The 25,636-nt window shown below is 50.5% G+C and overlaps 1 protein-coding gene and 2 long non-coding RNA genes across 13 annotated transcripts in view; 1 reads left to right on the forward strand and 2 right to left on the reverse strand.

Annotated features, from left to right (window-relative positions):
• CUX1 (cut like homeobox 1) overlaps positions 1-25,636 on the forward strand; it is a 346,311-nt gene that overhangs the window by 266,930 nt on the left and 53,745 nt on the right. For 4 of the 11 annotated variants that reach the window (XM_033111153.1, XM_033111154.1, XM_033111150.1 and 1 more), the window contains exons 12-20: positions 1,383-1,441; positions 4,764-4,812; positions 5,587-5,683; positions 6,696-7,367; positions 8,488-8,553; positions 9,844-9,945; positions 11,984-12,816; positions 14,646-14,811; positions 15,317-15,373. In XM_033111153.1, coding sequence (XP_032967044.1) covers positions 1,383-1,441; positions 4,764-4,812; positions 5,587-5,683; positions 6,696-7,367; positions 8,488-8,553; positions 9,844-9,945; positions 11,984-12,816; positions 14,646-14,811; positions 15,317-15,373 — 2,101 coding nt within the window. The remainder of the gene's footprint in view (positions 1-1,382; positions 1,442-4,763; positions 4,813-5,586; positions 5,684-6,695; positions 7,368-8,487; positions 8,554-9,843; positions 9,946-11,983; positions 12,817-14,645; positions 14,812-15,316; positions 15,374-25,636) is intronic. The other 7 variants (XM_033111157.1, XM_033111156.1, XM_033111155.1 and 4 more) reach the window with 4 other exon arrangements.
• Positions 8,019-9,781, reverse strand: LOC117025286 (uncharacterized). Its single transcript, XR_004423576.1, has 3 exons — positions 9,672-9,781; positions 8,469-8,660; positions 8,019-8,387 (listed from the first exon to the last, which is right to left on the reverse strand). It is a non-coding gene; the product is annotated as an uncharacterized LOC117025286 (long non-coding RNA).
• On the reverse strand, positions 9,782-12,072 carry LOC117025284 (uncharacterized). The gene is made up of 3 exons (XR_004423575.1): positions 11,963-12,072; positions 11,687-11,874; positions 9,782-9,905 (listed from the first exon to the last, which is right to left on the reverse strand). It is a non-coding gene; the product is annotated as an uncharacterized LOC117025284 (long non-coding RNA).

Raw genomic sequence — 25,636 nt, forward strand, 5'->3', positions numbered from 1 at the left:
CGGGTCCCCAGGCCCGAGCCCCTCACCTTTCCTCTAAAGGGCCATCTAAGGCCAGGGAGTCAGCTGCAGGCGTTCCGCAGGATTCACAATGTCGGGGAAACCACTGACCACCCAGCCGAATGGGCCTCCGCTCCTAAGATCTCCACATCTGGGGGATCCAGAAGTACAAATGCTTTTTTCTGACGCCTATCTGATGACAACCTCAGCAACTGAGGGGCTTATATCTCTTGTTAGCAGTGTCCCCTCAAAGGTGTTGACAACCCACTGTAGCCATTAGCTAACCAAGCATTTTTTGTGAAAAGCCACATGTTGCTTTTGAAATGCCGAGAACTTATTTCATTGTGTTCCATACACAGTGGCCTTTTCCTTGTGCTGCTTTCCACATTTTTAAAGCTTTTTCCTTCTACATTTAAGTTTTATGTTACAACCTTATATTGCCGTGTGTGTGTGTGTGTGTGTGTGTGTGTGTGGCTGTGTGGCTGTGTCGCTGTGTGGCTATGTCCACTGACACACACACTAATGCCAGACCAGAGATAAAGGACAGAAGACAACACCGCACATTGTCAACTTTCATTTGGGTATGTTTGCATTTCCTGGATATTTTACAGAGAATATAGTCAGTGAAATCAGTTGAGTCCGTTTCAGCTCTCGTAACAGAATATCATAGACTAGGGGACATATAAACAGCAAACACTTATTTCTCACAGTTCAGTTCTAGAGGCAGGGAATTCTAAGATCAAGGCTCTGTCAAATTTTTTTGTTCTTTAATTTTCAAATTTAATCTATGCTTTTTTTAAAAATTTTATTGGGGAATATTGGGGAACAGTGTGTTTCTCCAGCGCCACTCAGCCCCAAGTCCAGTCGCCACTTTCCATCTTTAGTTGCAGGGAGCACAGCCCACCATCCCATACAGGAATTGAACCGGCAACCTTGTTGTTGGGAGCTCGCACTCTAATCAACTGAGCCATCCGGCCTCCCCTCCAGAAGCTCAGTGGCAGCTCGTTGTCAATCTAGTTGTGGAGGGCGCAGCTCACTGGCCCATGTGGGAATCGAACTGGCAACCCTGTTGTTCAGAGCTCGCGCTCTAACCAACTGAGCCCTCCGGCCGCCCTGGCACTGTCAGATTTTGTGTGTGGTGAGAGCTGCCTTCCTAACTGCCTCCTTGCCATGTCCTCACAGGGCAGAAGGGGCGAGGGAGCTCTCTCGGGTCCCTGTTATAAGGGCACTAATGCCATCCTGAGGGCCCCACCCTCATGACTTGATCACCCCCTAAACCATCACAGTGGTTAGGATCTCAATATAGATATTGGGGGTGGACACAGACATTCAGTCCATCGACCTTTTTCAATCTGGCAACTAATCAAGTTCCTCTCTGTTTTCAGCAACTGGAAGAAAAACTCAAAGGACAGGCTGACTATGAAGAGGTGAAGAAAGAACTAAAGTAAGTGTGGAGACGCCTGCTCATCCACTCACAAGCCAGGGCTCAGTGGAACGTTTGCTAAAAACGCCATGCCAGCGAGGGGGCCGCCACGGGTCCTTGCTCTCGGCGTCAGCAGACGCTGCACCACTGGGCCGTGTCCTGGGCTTCCCAGCACTGTGGGTGTTGGCACTCAGACCTCTGCCTGAATTCTTTGGACTCTTTATAAAACTGCATTTAAAGTATGTCCATATGCTCAGACTCAGGGGAGACATTACCGTTATAGAAATTATAAAATATGAACTTGTTTTTCAGCTGTAAGTTCCCCACACAGAAGCAGAGCAGAGCAGGGAAATGTTTGCCAGTTGAAAGAGTACACGTGGCCTCACACCTCCCTGGCCGCATGGACTCCAGGACTTTTCTTCTCCCAACGTCCAGTTCCCCATCTGAGAGGCAACAACTGAAAGCCTGTCACCCCTTCAGTGCTCATTGTCACATTCTCAGGCTCAGACCTTCCCTCAGGCCCCAGGGCACAGCCTGGCCCTCCCGCCTCAGACCCCCACCCTTGACCCTCCTGCAGTTCCCAGACCCTGGTCCTGACCTGTGCCCCAGTTCCCACGCTCTCCGACCTCATGACCTCCTCCCCCAGCCTGGAGCCCATGGGCAGCCCCCCACTGTGCACTCGGTTCCGTTCATCCCGGCCTCGCAGAGTCTCCCCTGGGCTTCGCCTGCCTCCACAGCCAGATTGTCACATCCTGCAAGGAAGTCACTGGTGTGTGGACCCCATCCCAGTAGGCTGTGTTCTCTCCACTGCTGCTTATGGGCTCTGCACTGCGCCAGGGACCCCTCTTCTGTCCCCAGCTAAGCCCTGACCCCTCAGCAGACACCCTGTCCCGCATCTCTCCCCTTTCCCTCGAAATCATTCCTGTGGTCCTGGCTTCTCCTCCCATCTCTCCAGACTGACCCCCACACCTGGACCCCACCTCCCTTCCTTCCTATTTCTTCCTGCTATTCCATCAGCTCCTTTCTTGCTGACGTTTTTAATTTCTCCTTTTAAAATAAGCCTACACCCACTCTCCATGCTGTTCTTTGTATTCTTAATTCTGTCCCCTCGGGTTTGCTAGAAAAGCCCCCTGGAAGGCACCTCAGCCTTCTCACCACCACGCCCAATAGCCTCCTCAGCTGTGACCGCCAGGCCCCCCGGTGAGGTGCCTCCAGGGGTTCCCCTCAGTCCTCTGCAGTCTCACTCCCTCTGACCTCAGGCAGCCTCTGCCAGCACCTTCTTGGACGACCCCCAAACCTCTCTACCGCTCCAACCTCTTCAAGCCCTGTACTCTCTCCCGACCCCATTCCAGCTTAGGATGTGTATTTTTCATCTGGTTGACCTTCTGTACCTGCCTCCCCATTCCAGTCTTCCCTTCCTTTCCCTCTTCTTCCTTCCTCAAAAGAAAGAAAATGTGTCCAGTCTCCTAGTGTCGAGTCAGAGGAACTGATGTGAAGGCCTTCGCCCAGCCCCCACCCTCCCCATGCTGAGGTCAGTCCCACACCCACCTCTGAACTGGCTTCCACTCCTAGGAGCTAAGGCCTGCAACACGTCCCTGGCCCGTCCCCTCCCGCCCGTCCGCCTGCCCAGCTGGCCCTCACCCTCCTCCCAGAGCAGCCTGCCCACCTTCCTGCAGCCCTTTCTGTTCTATCCACACACCCCAGCCCCCACCACACATCAGCAGCCACCCACACAGTGGTTTTTCGGACCAAACGTGTCCTTGGTCTCCCATTTCCTAGTGAGGCAAGTGCCTTTCCAGACACACACCCACATTCCAGGCCCATCTCTGCCCGGGGACCCACACCCCCAGTGGTCTGTTACGCATCCTGCTTCTTCAAGCCTCTTCTCAAACTCTGACTCCTCAACAGATAGACCCTGTCTCTAGCCTGATGAAGCCTCTCCTTCCTACGGCCCCCACAGGTTTTCTCTGTCCCGTGCTGTCTGGATTCTGTCTTCTACTGAAAGAGCCCATAGTGTTTGGCAGGGCCATAAGCAGTGGTTCTGGTTCTCCAGTGTCGTGCACGTAATAGGTCGTCATAAATATCTGTTGAATAAATGAAGAGACACTGGTATTTTCAGTATAAACTTAGAGACTCATTCAGTCTTCTCTTACATGATCCTGAAGAAGCTCTCAGATAAGAATATAGTTGTGAACAGCGTGATGGCCACCAAAAAGGGACAAGTTCCAGACAGACTGTGTCTGATGCAATGGGTCCAAGTTCTTTTCATTCTTCCAATAGGTCACTATGAAATAAGATCACGTGGTTTACCCATTAGCTCCTCTTTATTCTGTGTTGTTAGTTTACATAGCACCCGAAAGTACAACCATAGAGAAACTAAGAGCTGTCAGCTGCTTACTGAACCTCGAGGTGCCATGGCAGAAGGTGGTCTCCTGGGGCCCTGGGCATTTTTACACACCGTGCTCTCTTGGTGACACTTCCATGAGCTTAAAGAGAACAGGGGCTAAAGTCACGGCTCCGAGAATGCTAGGAGGACACAGGTGGCCATGCCAGGGATGCGCAGCTGGCTCTCATTCTTGCCTTCCCTCCTCGTGTGTGAGGGGTGCACCCACGTGGACACACTTGCCCTTTCCTGCCCGATAGACTCACAGGAAGAAAGCAGTGTCCCGCTAAGGAATGCTAGATAGAAACAGCAGTTCTGGGCCCCTGAACTCACCCAGCTGTGGGGCTTGTTGGAACAGGCCAGAGACTGATGTGATTTCAGTGACAAGGAGAACAAAGGACAAATAAACCTGCTCTCCCGTACCTTTGCGTCACTGCTCCTTCCCAGACTGCGGCTGCAGAGGTCTGTGCCAGCTTTTGAGCCACACAGTTGTGGGACCTTGCTCTTTGCCGATCTACACACACACATACCACCACCACCACCACCACCACCACCACCCACCCCAGCTACCAAGTGAACGTCTGGGGCGGTGGCCCAGGAGGCTGAGGTTTCTCTCTGGCTTCCTTTTTCCAACTCTTTCATTCCTGCTGCTCAACTTGACAAATACATTCCACTTGCAACAATGTTACGTCTGTGTTCAACTTTAAAATTATACGCTGAACAGACCTGGTGTGATTCCATATGGAGTGATTTACATGCCGAGCAAGAAACTTGCTGGCCAACTGTTAGTTGAGTAGTTATTCTAGAGACACTATCAGATTATAATGCTGCCAGGGAAGTTGTTAAAGTTGTCAGTTCCTCCATTCCTGGAGAGCAGGAAATTGTGATGTTGATGCTCGTTACTACGGCTATTACCGAAGGTATGAGTCGGAAATAACCACTGTATCTTGCTCTTCGCAGTATTCTGAAATCCATGGAGTTTGCACCGTCCGAGGGAGCTGGGACACAGGTACACGGTCTCACTTTGCTTTCCGTGTGTGTGAGCGTCAGCGCGGCCCCAGTCCCTGCTCATCCCCAGGCGAGCGTCCCCATCTCTCCTTTCCATGAGACCTCTCACCTGTAGCTGACCAGTAATTCCTCAAGAACGTTTAAGCAAATTAAAGCAAATTATCTTTATTTAAAAAGAAAAGTTCGTGTTTTCCAAACTGGTAACTCAATTCAAGTGAAATTGTGATTTAACCTGGTACTAAGGACTTGGATATAAACAATTTCAGACCATGTTAAAGATCAGCCCACAAAGGACTGGCTTTAGGAACTTTTATCATCTGCTGCCTCACATGGAGGAGCTACAGGGGCAGGGTGACAATAGCACATGGTAACCTGGTGGCCAATTAAAATTTAAGTCATCAGATGGAATCCTGCTCCTGGTGCCCAGAAGGCAGTTGACTCTTGGTGGCTGGCACCTTTACAATGAGTGATTCTCTGACAGGTGTGTGGCTCGGCAGCCAGTCCCGTTGCCAGATGAGGCATAGGTTTTAGACCGCGTGAGTGGGGGACAGAATCAAGAGTAGTTAGTTGTCTAGAAGAAGAAAAATGACCTCAACTAAAATGAATTCTTTTGGAAAGGAACTTGAGTGTTTCCCACGCGTGTGTGAAGCATCTTCAGGGGAAGTCAGATTTTGTGTGTGTCAAAGTGAAGGAGTTGGGTGGGAAATGGTAGGAGCAGGCGTTGCGGGAGCGGGAGGACGCCGACCCGCAGTCAGCCCTGCTGTGCCCCGTCTAGGACGCATCCAAGCCCCTGGAGGTGCTGCTGCTGGAGAAGAGCCGCTCGCTGCAGTCCGAGAACACCGCCCTGCGCATCTCCAACAGCGACCTGAGCGGTAGGTTGACAGGGTGTCGCGTGCCGTGCTCGGTCCCTTCCAAGGGGCGAGGAAGAGGAAGGTGAACCGTGAGTCTGGGCCGATGCATGACGGGAACATCACCAGTTGACGCGAACCTTGACTAACTAATGACTGTTTGGTCTCCTCCTCGTCCTCCTCACCGCTCCTCTCCCTCCCTCCCCCGCCCGCTTAAAGACGGTCAAGGTGAGACGTGTGGCCGCAGAGCGTCTGCGGAGGTCAGTTCGAGCCAGTGTTTCAGGAGATGGCAGGAGGGGCACTCAGAGGATGTTGGCTTTCTGATCTTTTCCTAGTTGTGCGGCCTCTCTCTCGTGGTGTCTCCGGGGGCTGCTGACAGGGCTAGCCCTGCCCTTCCAGGCTCAGTGGAGCTTTTCTTCCTTTGTCAGGTTTTCCTTGGGAACGCATTCCCCATCCTTAGCCTTTCTTTGCTCGTCCCAAAATGGTGGCGTCACTGACTGCTTCTGGTTTTGGCAGCTGGTAAACCGTTTAAAAGTGTCTCGGGCTCCGATGATATTTCATTCTTAAAATGTGCGTGCCTTCGATCGAGTGGACTCGGTACAGTGCATTCGCCTCAGAGCAAGTGGTGTGAGAGAACCTGTTGGTCCCAAAATGTCAGTGTTTGCTGCTCCTCAGGTGGGGCCCTCCTGGTAATAGCTCGAATGCTAGAGGCCCAATCAGAGGCCTGCGACCTGTCAACTCTTTACTGTGTGTGGTACCGGCTCCTTGTCACGTTAAGAGTTTGAATCTATGTGAAGGGGACTCTCCAGGCTGCAACGTACAAGAAAGGTGCAAACATGAAATGCATGTTGCTTGTTTCCGGGGGGCCTTGTTTGGCTGATTTAAAAATTCAATTGAAAAACAAACCAACACACCTCATTGGCCCTTGTAAAATCTGCACTTTTTTTTCCCTTTTGTGGGGCAAACTGCATTTTGGTCTTGGTTTTTTTTCCCTTTTGAATCCCCCATAATGCATTATGTTTGCCCTTCCTTGTAGGGTCAGCCAGGAGAAAAGGGAAAGACCAGCCTGAGAGTCGGCGTCCTGGACCTTTGCCGGCCCCCCCTCCTTCTCAGTTGCCCCGCAACACGGGGGAGCAGGCTTCCAATACTAATGGTACACACCAGTTCTCACCAGCGGGGTTAACTCAAGACTTTTTCAGCTCATCCCTGGCAAGCCCCAGCCTACCCTTGGCTTCTACGGGAAAATTTGCACTAAACTCTCTCCTCCAACGACAGCTAATGCAGTCCTTCTACTCCAAGGCCATGCAGGAAGCAGGAAGCACAAGCATGATTTTTTCAACAGGTCCATACAGCACAAACTCCATATCTTCCCAAAGTCCATTACAACAAAGCCCAGATGTAAATGGCATGGCCCCATCTCCCAGCCAGTCAGAAAGTGCTGGGAGCGTCTCCGAGGGCGAGGAGATAGACACTGCAGAAATCGCCCGGCAGGTGAAAGAGCAGTTGATCAAGCACAATATTGGACAGCGCATTTTCGGACATTATGTCTTGGGACTGTCTCAAGGGTCTGTGAGCGAGATTCTGGCCCGGCCCAAACCATGGAATAAACTGACCGTTCGCGGCAAGGAGCCTTTCCACAAGATGAAACAGTTCCTCTCCGACGAGCAGAACATCTTGGCTCTTCGCAGCATCCAAGGCAGACAAAGAGGTGAGAGACTTTGGTGGGTTGGCGCCAACATGTGAGCCCATCGCAGAGTTGTGTGTGCATGTCTGTGTGATGAAACATTTGTGCATCACATCAGGTAAAATTCTCTTCAGTTCTACCATTTCCAGAGTTCAAGGGTCAACTGGCATGAGCTAATGAAGCTGTTAGATGAGGGAGATTGGGCTCTGAAACTTGCTCAGCAGCTCGCATGTAGTAAACTTAGTATTTCAGTGCTGAGTGCGGGGTGGGGAATTACATTACGTACAGCATCCTGGCATGTTTAGTGTGCAGTGGTCCGATTGGCCTGGGTGCTGGCCTCGTGTGGGGAGGAGCCCTTGGGTACCATCCCACCCTAGAGCAGCAGTGGCAGCCAGGGTCGCTCCTCACACGGCTAGTCCCATGGGGAGCGTGTATCAACCACGTGTCCCATCCCCTCCCCACTGCACAGAAGGGACTGTGTCTTGTGGTCAGCTCTCTCCCAGTGCTTACTTTCTGTTAGTGATGTTTAGCATTATGAGCAAAACACGCCTGCCTTGAGTAAAATACATGAAAGCTTTATTAAAACACCCTTCCTACCTCACCTTCCATAAAAACATAAAAAGTCGGTCACGTCCCTAATTGAAAGAATTCCCTCCCTCTTAACAAATGGGGATCATGCAGTGGTAGAGAGAGGTAATCTCATCAGACACATTTAAACATCCTGACACTTAGGCTCAGAACAAATGGAGAAGGGAGATGTTTCAAACAGCGTCAGTTTGCACAAAGCACGCTGAGCTTTTTATGGTGATGTCAATCGAAACTGACTGTCCTTGGATGATACTGTGAGCTGTGTCCCCCGGGGACTGGTGGGCGATTCGCTTGGCGGCAGTGCCCCGTCCTTTGCCCCTGGTGGCATTGGTGCCACAGGCCACTCCTTAGGTCTGTCTGATCTCCGTCTGCAGTAGAGCCATGGCCTCTGCAGCCAGTCAGCCAGGGAAGGGCCTCTCAGAAGTTTCTAGTAGCTCCCAAGTTGCACAGGAAGCCCTGAGTGACAGGCGGCTCAGATTTCATGTCACGCAGCCCATATCGTCAACACCACCATCCCCCTGATTGTTTTGTTCTTACCACACTTGTTTTTCAACAGAGAATCCAGGCCAGAGCCTGAACAGACTATTTCAGGAAGTACCGAAACGAAGAAATGGGTCTGAAGGTATGTTGCAGGCAGGTGTTTTTCTTTGCAGTTAGTAACCTAGGAAGCAGCATGTCCTTAGCTGTGGATTTGGGTTAAAACTGTGCAGTGTGATTCTGGCCTGGAACCTGATGGAAAAACAGAGCTAGTAAGTATAAAACAAAGCACGGGTTCAAGTACGCACAGCCCCTTCCTCCTGAGCTGCCTGCACTCTGCTGAGCGCAGAAGAGGTGAGAAGTGGCACCACCGCTAAGAATTAGTCCCCAAGTAAGAATCCCAACCCCCTTCAGATTCAAATTATGCCTTTTCCATTTTCTCAGAAGCAGGTGAGAGAATAACAATTGTTGCTCTGAGAAAAATCACACGACTAAGTCAAATGAGATACTGCTGCTTCCTTGTACTTTCTTTTAACTGAGATATGTTAAAAGTGCTACAGCGTGAACAAATTCCAAACGTAATCAGTTTTCCTATGGGCCCTGGCGAGCCAGCCCCCACTACACCCTCCTTGGAGTGGCATCTTTAATGGGCTTGGTCCCGGTGGTATGCCACTTTCAAACGGCGTGGTACGGCAGTTCATATTCAGTAAGGGAGTGAAAAGTGAAAGCATGCGCCCGAGCTTGGAGAACTGGGGCCAGCCCTGGGCCGCAGCAGCTTCAGTGCATCTACATGTGGCTATCTGCAAAGCATCACCATGTGACCGAAGGACTGAACCCTTGTCCTTTAGGGGCTTCTGCAGGCTCCTCTCCTCATTCGTAGATTTTTAAAAGGCATTATGTGCTAATAGATACGGAAATGTTAAGTTCAGCCTCTTCATCTTGTCCATCCAATGATTGATAGGCAGTCAGCCTCAACCCTTTGCTCCCCTTTCCCATTTTTCCCTTTGGGATGCCAGCTTCGTATACACATACAGAACCTTGAACGTAGCCCTATGGCAAAGCAGTTGTTGGAGTTACTTTTAAGTGACTCATGAAAAGCATTGCCTTTTAATCTTTTGTCTTTTTTTGTACCGGATTAAATAATTTGCTCTCCCTGCTCCCAACCCATGGGTGTCCAGCTTGGGTAAATGTGAGAGCTTGTCCCACTAGCCGAGTAACATTTAGTTTCAGCAGGAAGCCTCTTCCTGCACAGGGTCATGGTACCTGCTGTGAAGTTGCACGCACAGCAGGTACAGGTACCTGGGAGGCCACACCTGCCTCCTTGCCATCACTAGCCTCAACTCCGGGAGCTATTTATCAGAATGACATCTTCGTGCAGCACTGGTTTGTGTTCCAGGTGTGGGTTTGATGTCATTGGCATGGCTTTTTCCTGCAGGTAACATCACTACCCGGATCCGAGCCTCCGAGACCGGGTCCGATGAAGCAATCAAGTCCATCCTGGAACAAGCCAAAAGGGAGCTGCAAGTGCAGAAAACTGGTACGGATTCTACTTCCTTGACTACTATCTTCCAAACTTAGTTAGAAGAATTGTTATGCGTGTTCTGGTCAGCAGTAATTAACTTAAAATATATAGGACAAGAGAATGCATGTCTTTAAGGATTTAGACAAGTACAGAGGGTAATGGGTCTGTGTGATGTATTAGTTTAGTACAAAAGTTATTGCAGTTTAAAAGGCTAATAATAATTGCAAAAACCGCAATTACTTTTGCACCAACCTAATATATTTTGCTAATAGTTACCGTTCTTTTTATAATGTCATTCCCTAGCATTGGTTCAAGAATGTACCCATGGCCTAGAATCTCCTAGCCAGTAGTTTGTATGAAATTTCCTTTTTTAAGTGCAGTGTAGGCTTTTGTTATTTGGGTATATACTTAACCAAACACTACTGAAAAAGAATGGCTGAAAACTAAATTCTTAACAGCTGCTTTATGGAATGAGTGTTGCTGGGGAGGAGCAGGACGTTTTACTGGATGGATGGCCACCTCTACAGTTAGTCTGCCTCAGGAATTGGCCCTGGAGCTCTCCGAGAGCTGCCCTGTCTAAGAGGAGAGAACCCCCACATTTCAGCATCTCTCTGGTTGAGCTTTCATTGAGAGGCGCACCGTGCTGTACATTCAACTCAGGCCTTCTGCTGGAGAGATGACTGAGTGCCTGAGTTTTCTTCCTGGGGTCCTACACCCACCTGCCCTGTACCTGTGAAGCCCTGCTCTGCAGAGCCCCTCCGTGGACCTGGTCACAGGGCTCCTGCCTGGCCTGGTTGCAGGCAGCTGTGGCAGCCGAGGATGGGCCACCACCTGGTTACTCCCTTGGTCACTGGGTCCTCTCCCCAGGCCTCCCCACTCCCGTGTGGCTTGGTCAGTGGGTGAGCTCAGGTGATCCCTTCTGGGAACCAGGCCTGGCATTTCTACCTAACTTAAACTAGGTCCTCAGAACAACCCTGGAAAGTGGATTTTGTTACCCTGTTTTTTCCTGATTAATATGCTTAAAGTTAGAATAATTTGCCCAGACTTATTGACTGGTAGACCCTGGTTGGAAACCCTGATCTCTCGGCTCTCTTGTCCCAACACTTTCCCTCCATCCGCCTCCTTCCCGAGATCCCAGAGTAGTAGGAAACGTCCTTCTGGGAGCTCACGTCTGACAGCAGAGGGAGCTTTCAATCTGCTATGGTCTTTGCTGTCAAGGACACAGCTGAGGTTTAAGCCAGTCCCTCCTCTGGGTGCTGAACACCCAGAACACCTGGCAGGGCACCTCCAGCAGGGCAGAGGATACCCCAAAATGAGAGTGGAAAGGCACCCTTGAGGTGTAACTCCAGTGATCCACCTGTTCCCTCCCGAGCACAGTTTCTCCTGCAGAGTGATTGCCTGTATCCTGAGGATGTGAATTGAAGAAGGGAGGGCCTTTTGTTCACCAGTAAAATGAAGTCCTCAAGAGGCACTAAAGGTTGTCACTGTTGTTTGAAGCGTTTTTCAGCCTCGTTTAAAGAAGAGCCCGCTTGTGTGATTTCCCCAGATATGAAGGCACGTTACAGAGCTGGCGCAGCTTAGGGGAGCATTTAGCCCAGTACCCCTCAGCCAGAGCCTCAGCCCACTTCCCCGGGAGCTGGCTAAATCTACAAACGCTGGTCCAGCCTGCACTTACTCTCAGTCAGATGCCCCAGGGCTGGGGCCTGGCCATGTGCATCTTAACAAGCCCAGAGGATAATGATTCTGGTACACAGACCTGGTTAAGTATCCTTGATCGAGTGGATACGCATCCCAAGTTTACAGATGCAAATCAGACGCCCAGCGGTAGAGGCCGGGAGGTCACAGAGCAGTAGCCTTAGTCCTGTTATCACTGCTCAGACCAGATGCTCCTGTGTTTGCTGATGGCAAAAACGTTGGGAGAGCTGTATGGTTCTCCCAAATAATCTGCATTTTGTGATAGGTCAAGTTAGAATGGAGTGGAGTGAAAAAAGACTGTTCCCCACCAAAGGGCGCAGTTCAGCCACCATCTCACCTATGTGTTTGATCCGTGCAGCAGAGCCGGCCCAGCCTTCCTCCGCGTCCAGCAGCGGGAACTCCGACGACGCCATCCGCTCCATCCTGCAGCAAGCCCGCCGAGAAATGGAAATGGCCCAGCAGGCCGCCCTCGACCCTGCCTTAAAACAAACGCCACTGTCACAGACTGACATTGCCATCCTGACCCCCAAGTTAATATCCACCTCACCCATGTCCTCGGTGTCCAGCTACTCTCCTCTAGCCATCTCCTTGAAGAAGCCCCCCTCCGCCCCCGATTCCAGCACCTCCGCAATGCCCAACCCCCCGGCCCTCAAAAAGGAGTCCCAGGATGCACCTGGGCTGGACCTCCAGGGAGCGGCCGACTCTGCACAGGGCGTCCTACGGCACGTGAAGAACGAGCTGGGCCGCAGCGGTGGCTGGAAGGACCACTGGTGGAGCACCGTGCAGCCAGAGCGAAAGAGCAGCGCTCCTTCTGAGGAAACCAAGGTCGAAGAAGCCAGCGGTGGGAAAGAAAAAGGCGGCGGCAGCCAGGCGCGGGCCGAGCGCGGCCAGCTCCAGGGACCCTCCTCCTCCGAGTACTGGAAAGAGTGGCCCAGCGCCGAGTCACCGTACTCCCAGAGCTCGGAGCTGAGCCTGACCGGAGCCAGCCGCAGCGACACACCCCAGAACAGCCCTCTGCCATCCTCCCCAATCGTGCCCCTGTCGAAGCCCACCAAGCCCTCCGTCCCTCCACTGACCCCCGAGCAGTATGAGATCTACATGTACCAGGAGGTGGACACCATCGAGCTCACCCGACAGGTGAAAGAGAAGCTGGCCAAGAATGGCATTTGTCAAAGGATCTTCGGGGAGAAGGTAAGGGATTTGATTAGGGGGCTTGGGTTTTCCCATCTCTCTTCATTGCTTAGGACAAATGATGTATCTGGAGGACGTGGCCATCACCCTTTGAATTAACCAAAGAGCATAATGGGTTGTCCACTCCCAAACTTCTGGAAAGGCTGACGAGTGAATTTGCCGTGTTCCCATCTGGGACCAGGTTCTGGGCTAGGCCATGTCACCACTGTGCGCCTTGAGACCACTCAGTCACACGGCAAGGGGGATGGTAAAGTTGCCATTTGACAGCTAGGTTAACTATGTGCCCCAAGCTGGCAGGTGACTGAATTCTGCTGGCAGGTGTAGCCCAGAAGCACTTCTGTAGGCTGTTTTGGCCAAAAAAGATCTGATCTGATCAACATGCAGAGAACCCAAAGGCCCCTCGATAGAAAAAGCTAAGTAAAGCATATCTGTAGTACCTTTCTCACAATTCAGAAGGCGCTTGGGTATTGTCCAGCCAGAGAGGTGAAGCGACTTGCCCAGGAATACACGGCTCGAGGTGGCACGTGCAGGGCCACACAGGACGTTGAATGCCCTTGTTTCCACTCCGTCCTTCCTTCCCTGGCTTGTGAAAGTACCGTGGTTTGTGGATGACCTCCCAGACCCTTTCTGTTTGGCACTTCCTGGTAATGAGATTCTGGAGAACAGGAATTGACCAGGCCTGTAAAATATAAGATAAACATAGTACCCCAGAATCATTTTAGGTTCAGTAATGGCTCGACTCCCCGACAAAGCAGCCTCCCTGAGAGACATGCGGCAGGGTCAGCAGTGGCCTCCAAGGGGCCTCTCGCCACCCCACAGTCCTGCCTTCAGTTCAGTGTTTGCAGTGTGCCATACTATGAATCCTTGCTATACCTGACTGTGATCTCTTTGTCCTGATTCTGCAAAAGGTGATGGCGGGGATAGCAATGAGGATGAGAATTTGAAGTCCCTTGAAATTTCTAGTTCAGTGTTGTAAAAATATCATTTGAGAACATTTAAATAGACATTTGTGCTCATGCCTTAAATTTAGCAGAGACTTAATAGCGTTGAACTTGTTTGGCCCATGAGTGCAGTTTATTCTGGAACTTGAGAACTTTTCAAAAGAGTGATCGGATGCAGCCCCTAAATATCTCTGGGCTGCATCTGTGTCCTGTGGGGGGGTGTTTGTGCCCATACATATGTATGGCCATATGCGAGCGTAAGAAAACTCGGGTATGGACATGCAACTTGTCGATTGTCTGCAGTGAGTTTTACTCCCAGACTGGCTCCCCTCTTGCCACCAGCTCACCTCTGGCCCCCGACCACAGAGCAGGATGTGATCAGAGAGAGCGAACCTTTCGAAATGCCAACTTGGCGCAGCACCAGCAGAGGAGTCTGGCTTCCCACGTCCCGCTGGCATCCGCTGCTTTTGCCTCCAAAGGGGTCGTTGGCCTCAGCACCTCAGCCTTTCCTGGCGCCACCAAGCAAAGAGCAAGATGGTTTCAATGTTTCCTCTTGGGTTGTCAGGACAACGACCCTGCAGCCTTGGCAGGATGGAGACTCCACCCCTCCCTTTCCCAGACTGCCTCTCCCTGGGAGCTAAAAGCTGTCACTAAAACTATGGCTCCCATGCCAGGGCATCAGCCCATGGGTGACCTTGAGAAGCTGACTCCCCTACTCCAGGCTGTCGCCGTCCGGCAGGCAGTGGTTCTCTGCTCAGCCCCAGAAGTGCTCGCTCTGTGTCCTGTCTCTCGTCAAACCTCCCGCACTTGGTGCCCGTCAGTAAAGCATTTTGCAGCCTCACGTTCAACCCTGGGCGCTAACGCCAGGGTCTCTGTGTGCCTCTCCAGGTGCTGGGCCTGTCTCAGGGCAGCGTCAGTGACATGCTGTCCCGGCCGAAGCCATGGAGCAAGCTGACCCAGAAAGGCCGCGAACCCTTCATCCGGATGCAGCTCTGGCTCAACGGCGAGCTGGGCCAGGGCATCCTGCCGGTCCAGGGACAGCAGCAGGGGCCAGGTGAGGGCAGCCCCGGGCCATGCGGGGAGAGAGAAGGGGCATCTGAACAGGGAGGCGGCCAGCCACGTGGCACTTGGAGTCAGAGAACTGCCCCGCTTCCTCCACCACCTGTTGCCATGGAACTAACTTTAGTTTTTAGGGGAGAGAAGGTTGTGCCTGGCTAATTTTATAAGCAGCAGAAAATGAGTTACCAATTAAGAAAATGCTGTTTATACATAAATACACGTAAAAGTCAAGTAGCTAAATCAGGGAATCAGGAAAGAAAATCAGCCAGAGGTGAAAATCAGTCACAGGCGATGGCTTCTGCGTAGTCCCCAGCTGGGGTCTTACCTTCTGCCTGCCTGTGTGTTCCCCTTCATTCTGGCCCCTCCCCATAAGGAGTGGAGACCCTCCCTTGGGCCTTTGGGACATTACGTTGTCCCCCTTCTGCTGCGCTCAGTGCATTAGGAAACTTTAAACCCTGGGCATTTTTCCTCCTTTAATTGTATCCCTTTTTCTTATTTAGTCCTCCATTCTGTGACGTCACTACAGGACCCCCTGCAGCAGGGCTGTGTGAGCTCAGGTAACGAGCTGATTTCTGTTGTTTTGTATGAAATATTTCCCTGCCTTGTATGTTTTCTCATCTCTGGTTGTAGTTTGTTGGAGAGCAAGAGGGTCGACAGCTGAGTACAGGGTTCCTCCAGCGTTTTCTTGCTCTCCACCACATTCTTTCATCAGTCTGTCAGCTTCTAGGTGTGAAGCCCTGTGTTCGAGGCTGGGGGCTGTTGTGCGAGTCAGGGACCGATTCTGTGCTGGGGGAGGGCTTCCGTTCTAATAGCAGGGAACACACATCACTCTCCAGCGGGGTCATGGTAGGTGGGAGTCAAGTCCATCTGGAAGACCCTGAACCACCTTCCAGCAAAAGGGAAATGGAGGCAAGTGGGGTCAGAGTTCAGGGTATGGCTGGATGCAGAGCCAGTGACACTCAGCAGAGCGGGGCTGAGGCTGTGGATCCAGCCTGGAAACAGGTGGCAATGGAGGGCCTGGAGTACAGATCCAGACGGCGTCTGAGAGTTGTGAGGTCCCAGACGTGGCATTTGTGCCGGGGGACCCGTGGCTGCAGCCGGCTGGGCAGGCCCACGTGCCTGTTCTCCAGAGCCTCTCCTTTGCATGTCCTTCCCGGGCTCCCACTGAGGCAGAGCTTTTCTCGGCCGGCTTTCAGGAACAGCGGCATCAGGAGCTGTTCTTCTTTTTCCCTTATTTTTCTAAACATCTTGATTAGTCTCCATATCCCATTGATTCATTGAAAACACAAACAAAGCTAAGTGAGGAGCGTGAAGCCCGCCAGCCTGCTGGAAGTTTTACGAGGGAAAACATGTGTAGTGAGAGAACAGCTGGCTGGCTGCGGCCGTTACGCTGCAAGACGCCAAACCCACGCACAGATGCAGCCAGAGCGCCTTGGATGCAGTGAACTTCCCGGTTAGGTTGTTTTTGTATGTTTTAGGTGTTCCATTCTGATTTTGACCAAAATGGGGGTTGGAAGGCTGTATCTTGCCTGAGCTGTTGGTTTCCTGGCTGGACATCTAAATGGAGTGGTTGTCCCTTTGAAGAAGGATCGGGGTGGAATTCCTTCTGGCTTCATATCTGGGTCGGTCGATTGAATTAGCAAGCACCAGAGAACTCGGGCTGTACTGACTCGCATTCAAAACTCAGCAGGGAAAATAATGGACATAGTTGTGTGTGCTAGTTTTGTGGACGTTTGTGTGAAAAATCAGCCTTGCCTCCTGCACTAACAGAAAGTTGGCCTCCTCTTAAACTCTCAGAGAGCCTCTGTTTGCTGCCCTGTCAGGGTCAGGACTGAACTTGGCAGAATGTGACTAACGTTTCTTAGATCAAAATCCCTCGTTCCTAAATAAAATAGGAAATCTCCTGCAGTTCCAGGTCGGGTATGATCAATGCCAAAACTTTCTCAGTGTCTGAACAAATCTTTGAAGAATGGCTTTTTGCTTTTTATTGTATAGCAGGTAGTCACTACCGTGCTGGAACATTCGTACAACAGTCACATTTCCAACCTAAGAAAAACACATAGGGCTCCTAAGAGAAATGTAAATGATATTTGTAAAATATCAAGTTACTTTATAAAATAAAGTGATGTAAAACTCTTGGGAAGTCTGCAGATCGGAGGCGGGAGGAAGGAGGAGGCAGTGAGCCTCTGAATAAAAGTGAGCAATATCGAACTTCCCGGTGGTTTCTGGGAAGAAGTGGCAGGTGGGCCTCTCGCGTGTCATCCCAGCGAGACAGGAGATGGATTGCTGATGGCGCACCTCATTGTCGGGCAGCACTAGGAAAACCATCAGTAGAAACAAGAATTGTGGTGACTGGAGAAATAGGAAAAATATTTCTTATGTTCCAGGAAAATATAAACTTTTAAATATCATCACAGCAGTTAAGCAAATATGTTTCTCTGGATCAAGACTAGAACGTGCTTCAAAGTGGAAAGAAAGATTATTGTACAGTGGCAAGACTGTGGCTGGTAATTACCCTTTGTTTGAAATTTCTTTACCATCAGTGTTATCCTTTCAAAAGTGTTTCTGAATATATAAGTAGCTGTGCTTTTTAGTATGTGGAATTTAAATTCGAAAAACAGAATTATTTTTTAATGATCAGTGTTGGTAAATCATTGGGATGAATGACTGTGAGACTCCAGAATCTTCCTTGACAGCTTAAAAAATCAGTGTCTCTGGGGAAGCATTCAGCATTGCTCCCCCACAGGAGGGTCCCAGGATTTCCCCAGGATTCTGAGTCCCTGTTCTCACCATGGCTACCTCGGAATCCTTCCAAGAAACCCCCACACCCAGAAAGACGCTCTGTCCTTTGCGGTTCCATGAGGCCCCTGCCCTGAGGCAACTTGGCTGCAGGAAGGTAAATCCAACCCTGGGTTGGTTTGTTCTTGATTCACGGTGAGAAACCCTCAGTGTCTGGGAATACAGGCCGGCAAACTGACCTTGCAGTTGGTTTAGCCTCCCAGGTATGGAAGGACTTTGGAAGACTTGCCTTCTGTCCACAGCCATTCAGTAAGAGCTACAGTTTCGTAGCCGAGAGATCTAGTGGACCTAATGCATGGCTCTGCTTAGTTGCCATGGCGACAAGGTGCTCCAGGAGTGGAGCGGCCTCACTCATCTAAACAGCAAACTGCTGACATAGAATCTGCTTTCCTCACCGAGGAATTCCTGTCTGCGTCTTGCTGCCCAGCTCTGTTGCCCCTCAGTGTCTCCATTTTCCTTGATGATTTATATGTCAAACTTGCTGGTCAGTTTTACGATGAGGAGAAACTGAAGTTTCGATTGCATCATCATTTTTTCCTGTTGGCGGATATAACCATTTCTGAATGTTCCTTTGATGATCTGAGCTTTGGGGTGATGGCCTTGGGCATTAAGGACAGTCGATGCCGTTTTCTGTTAGTGACCTGTGCTTTGCCTGGGAAGCCGTTAGTTAGGGCCTTGGAGAGTAAGGAACGCAAAGGGTTCTAAGCCAGTCATAGGAGTAACTTTTTAAAAAAAATTTCGAATGACAGAACTTCAGATCAGTTACCTGTTCATATATTTCCTGGTAGTCTAGTCTTCGGCAAACATTTTGGTGTCTTCTTCCAAAGATTCCAAAGTCCAATGTCTTGGGGCGGGGAAGGCAGTGGTTATATCCAGGGCCGTCTTTGATCTAATATGGCAAGCCTGTTTGAAGGTAGAGTTGCAGCTGGTCCTTTGGGGATCGGTTCTCTCTAAGTCTCCGTGTAGTTTGTCTTCCATCCTAGGTATCATCCATCAGCTGCCCGAGCATCACTTAGTACTAGTAGCAGTGCCCCGGGGAAGCAAAGGAAGCACTCAGAGAAGGAGAAGGGAGGGGCCAAGCAAGACTTGTGTGCTCTGAGTGTGGCCTACGGTTCTTGCTGACCAGTTAGCAGTTTTTTAAGAGGGAAGAAAACCTTGAGTTACAATGAAGTGTGTGTGTGTGTGTGTGTGTTTGTGTGTGTGTGTGTGTGGTGTAGGTACATAAGTAGATAGATATGATCTGTGGTAAAACACTGGATTTTTTTTCTTTTTTCATTCCTTAAAACTCATTTCATATTCACAGTTCCTTGGTGTGATTAATCTTTTTGCCCCTAGGGAAAAGGAGACAAGAGACAAGTCTAAAGGAGGGGTGAGTGGGGGGTAGGGAAAGAAACAGATTTTCCTGACTGCCGGTTAGTCCTTACGTACGGAAATCTGATAGAGGAGTTGCCCAGTGCGATCGGCTTTGTAACTTGTTAACCTGGGAGCGCTGCATTTACTGGAGGGATAAGTGTCCACACCAGCGTCAGATGGAGTACTGCAAGCTGTCCAAGCCAATTCTCCTCAGATTAATCATAAACTATCCGAGTTTCCCAGCATGGCAGTCAGGAACTGCAGGTTCCCAGGCTTCTCCGCCCATGGAGAATTCCGGAGCTCCACGTGGCTCCTCTCAACCAGAGTATCCGCTGCCTCCTGGGAAGACAGCTGCTGCAGTCCTCCTCTAACAAGGGTGGACCCGCCTGGGACACCCCCCCATTATGGCCACAAGCCCCAGGTGGGGATAGGCCAGTGTTCCTTTCACATGCATCATGGCTCTTTAATATGCATCGTGCCATGAGATGACCAGGAAAATATGTCCAGGATTTTAGTGCTTTGAACTCAGCAGTAAAATTCTGATGCAGCTTCCTTGAATAAGCAATCAGTTCCTCAATTTTAATGACTAAGTCAGGGTGGGGCATCTGAGTACACGTTAATAGGAAAAGGAGGGGCTAGTTGCACCCCTAGAAAATTCCATGGCAGTGTGTAAAGCAGGCAAAACGCCATTCAATGCCTTAGACTAGATTTGGTTTGATTTTTTTTTCTCTTTCGTCAAAATAAGTCAGTGAAAGTAACTACTGGTTCTCTCCAAAAAGAATTATTCTAACTTTTGTTTATTTTGAATAGCCAACAAGATTTGTATTTAACTAATTTATACATAGCCACAAACAACAGAACAAAAACAGAAGAGAATTCTGGAAAGGCACGTGGGAACTAGAAAGCGCTCCTCCATAAGCAGGTGGCCGTTGCTCAGCATTTGGCCAGGGGTTCAGCCTTCTGCGCGCACTGCATATGTTGGGCAGGAGAACTAAGTGCCCTTTCATGCTTTGCTTTCTTGGCTGTAACCTGCACTGGCACTTTTTTTTACGAAGAGTGCCATAATAAGGGAGTTCTCTAAGGTCAGAAAGGACAGGTTTCTGGATTCAGACACAACCTACCTTCCCGTTGTCTGTCACCTGGCACGTGCAGCCACAGGTCTGCAGGTGGCCCCACGGTGCTGAGGGAGTCTCGAGGAGGGGCTGGGCCGTGAGGAGGGAGGAGTCAGGGCGGAGAGTGTTCTGGGTGGAGAGCTCTGCAGATACAAAGGTTCATTGACGGGACAGAACATGGCATATATGGAACTTTTGAAAGAGGTGAAAACATTAGGGCCCCTAATTCAGAGGTCTTTTATTTTTTCATTTAAAGTGACAGTAGGAAAGTGGATTGTGGATGGATTTGTCTTTCCTTTATGTAGAATACTTTGCCATTACTGCCTTAAGGCTTGTATAATAAGAAGAAAAGTGTACACTGCAGGGCAGAGGGAGGGACCTTGCTCTCAGGTGACTTCTGTGACCAGCCCCCTTGGTGACATTGGGCCCAGGATGCTTAGGCTGCCACATCTCACCCCAAAGCGCTCCTTCCCCCTGTGGGCAGCTCTTTCTTGAAAGGAGATGGGCCTCAGCCAGTGGTGGGTGGCACAGCCCACCGTGGTTCTCACCAGTCCCGATCTGAAGAAATGACAGGATGGAGACTGGAGGCTGAAGAAGGTGTTTGGAGTTCAGGGGTGAAACCCCTCGCCTAAGAACTCAGCAGGTGAACCACCAGGAGCCAGATTTGTGACCAGGGAACGAGCTCCCTCTGCTTGACCATGGAGCAGGCAGGCTAGTCTCAGGACTGGATGAGCAGCAGCGTGGCCTCCAGCTTGCAGGGGGCACCGCCTGGCACACTGAGATAGCACCAGCAGCTGCTGAATGTGCCCCCGGCAAGCTGGACAGACAGTTCAAGGAGAAATTGTCTAGGGCTGCAGGGTGGGGCTTGTGAGGCTCAGAAAACCCTCCTAGAAAAGCAAAGATGCCACATGGGGAGGTCGCATGTTAGTCAGTGGGCTGTGATGGCCCAAAGCCCAAAGGCAGGGTTCTTCAGCCCCATGTGGAGAAAGACCTTGTTCAAATGGAGGGAGGGATGAGAAGTCTGAGTCAGGAGGAGCGTGTGCCCCAGCGCCAGCCAGGGAGGCCTGGGACCCTCAGCTAAAGTAGGGGTCAGGGGACATACCCCCAGCGTCCAGGAAGGTCCTGTCGCACCTTGGATGCAGTGGTATCTTGCTCTGCCTCGGGTGAGGCGTCGCTGCAGTACCTGCCAGGATGGTCTAGGAAACTGCACTGCGTGTATTTATTTCTAATTAACATCTTTGAAACAATTTCAACCTTATCTCCGCCGAGCTAAGGTAAAAAGGGTTGTGCGGCAGCTAACCCTTCAGGAGCGATGAGAGGCAGGCTGAGGCCCGCCACTCCCAAGAGCAGCCTCAGAGGAGGGTAAGGCAGGGGGGACCCCCACCCAGCCTGCAAGCTGCAGGACAGAAAGATGCACTTCTCACAAGCTCCTTTGAAAGTTGACATCAGGATCACCTCCCTGTATCCCCTGTGTGCAGATGCTGCTTTGTCAGCTTTCCCAGCCTTCGCCAGCATTTGTGGGATTCATGGTGGGGACTGGCCACGTGATACTGAAACAGCTGCCCTGCAGCATTAACACAGGAGGACAGAGGGAGTGTGGAGGCCCTTTCACGCCTGTGGCGCGGGGGTGGGACAAGCCGAGCCCACCCAGCCTGTCCTCCCCTGGAGCACACTGCGCCTACAGACCCCGCACAGGAGTCCTGGGGTGGCCAGCCATTGAGCGAGACAGCCACCTGATGTTTCGTCTCAAAGCAGCACACGTTGTCGTCACAATCCCTGGGAAGGGCTGCTGTGGCCTAAACCAGCCCCCAGAGGTCTTTGTTCCAAGAGTGGGATTTGTCACCTGCCTCTCCAAAAAAAAGAGGAGAGAGTAGGAATAACCCAGAGTAAGAGATTTATTTGACTTTTTTTTCCTATCCTTTGTGAGGATTTTTCGAATAAGTGCACCATAGTTACAAAATGCAAAATTTAAAAGGGCTTACACCCTTTTTAAAAACAAGTCTCCCTGCCTCCCTCATCCCCCAGCCCTAGTCGCCCTCGCTGGAAGCAATCCTGTTCCCAGTTTCCTGCAGATAGCTCATGCATCTAGATATTTGTTCCACCCAGAAGGGAGCATGCAGGACTCGTGGGGCTGTGCCTTGCTTTTCTCACCTCAGCACTAGGTCATGGAGACTTTCCTAGGCCAGTACATAGAGAATTTTCTCCTCTTTTTACAGCTCTGGGGAATTCCTATGTCTGGATGTACCATATTTTATTTAACCAGTTACTAATGAGAGATATGTCGATAGATTTTAACCGCAAAACAGGAAAACATGAGCAACAGTATGACTCGGCAGGCTGAGAGCAGACTGCCGAGGGCTCGTCCCCCCTCTGCCACTGAGTGACCGTGTGGCCTCGGGCAGTGACTTGACCTCTCTGGGCCTCAGCTTCTTTTATAAAATAGGAAAAATAAAGTACCTGTGCCCAAAGACTGTTGGGAGGTTTAAATGAGGGTGTATGTGAAAGCCTCCAGAATAGCGTCCGCCTCTTACAGTCAGTAAATACCTCTGCAACCGCTCCCATTATATGTCGTTTCACGTGTGCACAGATAGCCGTAGAATAGTATATCTTCACACACAAAATGTCAGGCCTCTGGCTTTAAAACAGAAAAGTCCAGCTACCCTCTCCTTGGGTGGTGATTGTCGAGTGTGAACACTGCACCCAGGGGCCGCTGAAGGAGGCCCCGCATGCAGCTGTCTGACGTTTGGCTCCTCTGAGGTGCCATCCATCTTTGGATGTTGCCCCTCCATCTTCATTTGACCCAAAATCTTGAACTTCAAGAGTAAGACTGCAGGTCATCACTCAGACCATTTGGGGCAATCGGTACAGAAGCAAGCCATCCTGTCTGGGTGTAGGGGTGCTACCGGCACAGGGGAGGGCAGCAGCATCTCAGTCAAGTCCTCTGTCGCTCGGCCTGAACCCTCCCTGCTGGCACGCCCTGACTCCCGTTTAGGAGAAGGCCCCAGCGGGCCCTACTCACAGGCCCCTGGACACGTGTCCTTTCTCTCACTTTTAGCATTCTTTGGAAAACAGAATTTACCGTACATTTGGCATTCAGTACAAAAGGCAAAAATAGGTCATAGGAGCAAATGGGGACTTCTGTTTTCAATGGTTTGGTTCTAGGGTAGGATGAACAAGCTTAAATGCCTAAAAATCCTCAGGTAATTTTAAAAAGGTGGTCATCGTTTGTGTGCCCCACACAGAGCAATAGCTTTAATCCTTAATCAATAAGTGGAAGGGATTTCCCTCATTACTGAGAAAACCAAGGCTCAGAGATGAGAGGCAATTTGCCCCCAGAAGAAGGTGAAAGAAGCACACGTGTTCCTGAGACCAGCATCCTCGCTGCCTCGGAGGTGTCACAGGGCACCTGAGTAGAGTCCCCACGAGTTGTCACTCAGCCCTGAGGATTTGGTCCCCCCACGATGGGTTGAAAGGTTGGTCCTTAGAACTACATCAGAAAAAAGTCAAGATCATGTTTCAAAACAAGGAACAAAATTGGGTTAAAATTATAAATGGACAAATAATCAAAAATCAGATCTAAGACAAAAACAATAATGAATAGAAAATCAGATTCCTGAGTTACCCTGAGATGCACCCTGTTGCTTCTTCTGGGGACCTGGGCAAGAAAGGGGCAGAGAACCCAGCGGAAAATCAGTGGCAGAGTCAGACCCAAGTCTGTTAAGTTTTGCAATGCAAAGTGTATAATCCCTGGGATGCAGATCTGTGCTGCTTTGAAACCTCTTCCAGTCTAAATCCAAGGAAAATACACACGGTGGCCTGAGGTCCTTTCTCTGTGAAAGGATAGCCCCACCCTTGAGCTGTCATGCCCTCTCGCTGCCAGTGGCCCTGAGCCAGCCCAGAACCCCGACCCGAAACCCATGTGGATCAACCCTTGGGCCACACTCAGGCTGCCCACAAGGAGTGAGGAGTGAGCCCTGGATAGCTCAGAGCTGCCAGGAGGCTCCCTCACCGGCCTCATCTTGATTGTGTTTTGTTCTTCCCTTTGGAACCAGATTCCTAAATATAGCCAGAGTCTGAATTGGCAGATGTTGGGTTTGTCCTTTACAGGAGGCCCAAAATTAGTCTGTCGTTTGGCACCTAAATAAAGCAGCCAAACTGCCTTTGTACCAACTTTGCAATGAAGGGAGACTGAAGTTGCAGCGTTCGTTTGATAAGGGAACTTGCTCAGAAGCCAGAGCAGCGCCTCCAGAGCCAAAAGGCTGAGGAGAGAGGACATGCAGAGTCCAGAAGGACATGCCTTCCTCCTGGCTAGACCCTCTCATTCCTGAGTTACGGTCAGTAAATACCTCATGAAATTGGAAGAGAGGATCAATACGCCACAGAAATAGCACTCAGAGAACAGCAGTGGTTCTTCTGATTTGGGGAGGAAAAGAACAATCTGTCCAGAGTGCCTGGTGCTGGGTTAGCAGAGGGGCTCCCCAGGGGCAGCAGAAAGATGTTATAATCAATTACCACATCATAACACTGATGTATGATAATTACTGAGTGTTTCTCCTGAGATAGTGTGGCATTTGGCTGGGATGCAGTTCTTTCATGGTCCACTGCCTGATTAATATGCAAATAATAGGCTGATTGCATGATGAATGCAGAAAATGAGTTCGCTGATAACGTGAGCACTGAAGCGGGAAGATGATAAATTACTTTTACTGACTGTCCTACATTAAGTACCCTTTCTCAACAATTTCATCACAAATTAAGTAAAGCAGTATGGAGAGATGGGGAGGATGTATAAAATAATGTACCTTAATAGCTTTTCTAATACCATCACAGACGACAGGACGTCACTTAGTTCTGTTGCTCACGGCGCGGGGCCCATGTAGGGCCACATCAGCTCACTCACCTGCCTGTTGTTGGGAAGCGGGAAGTAGCCACCACAGCAGCGTGCCCGACGGCTGCAGCCAGCCATGATACGCCAAGGAACACTCCACCACAGCCCTGACAGCCTCGCCCGCACACCAGACTGCCTGGCAGTGTTACTGAGACGGGCAGGCTGCTCTTGGGGCACACCCTGGAGCCCCTCCCCAGACAGACGCTTCAAAGCCTGCTCTCTGCCGGCTTTCTGAGTTTTTGAGCTTGCAGGTCTAGAAGGCTCAGAAAGAAAATATTCAAAATCACCTCTTAGCTTCTCCAACTCTTAGAAATCTGGGGAAATTAATTCCACTATTAGAATGGCGATGTGAGCTGCCTGCCAGACAGTATGACTGTAGGGGCAGGATGGACGGGTTTGCCCAAAACCAGAAGGGAACCCTGGAGAAAAAGGGGACGCGTGCACGTGGGCCCGGGAACACGCACTCACGTATATACATACACACACACACACACACACGTGCTCACGCAGTGATTAACCTTTGATTACAGCAAAGCAATTTAACTAGAGGGTTTGTTTTTTCCCATCTCAGTAATATATATTTAGACTGTTTGTATGACATACATTTTCCCTTAATGCACAGGGACGCATTGATAAGTATTCATACACACAGCTGGTTTGGTAATAAG

Source organism: Rhinolophus ferrumequinum, chromosome 7 (genome assembly GCF_004115265.2).
Source record: "Rhinolophus ferrumequinum isolate MPI-CBG mRhiFer1 chromosome 7, mRhiFer1_v1.p, whole genome shotgun sequence".
Taxonomy (NCBI): domain Eukaryota; kingdom Metazoa; phylum Chordata; class Mammalia; order Chiroptera; family Rhinolophidae; genus Rhinolophus; species Rhinolophus ferrumequinum.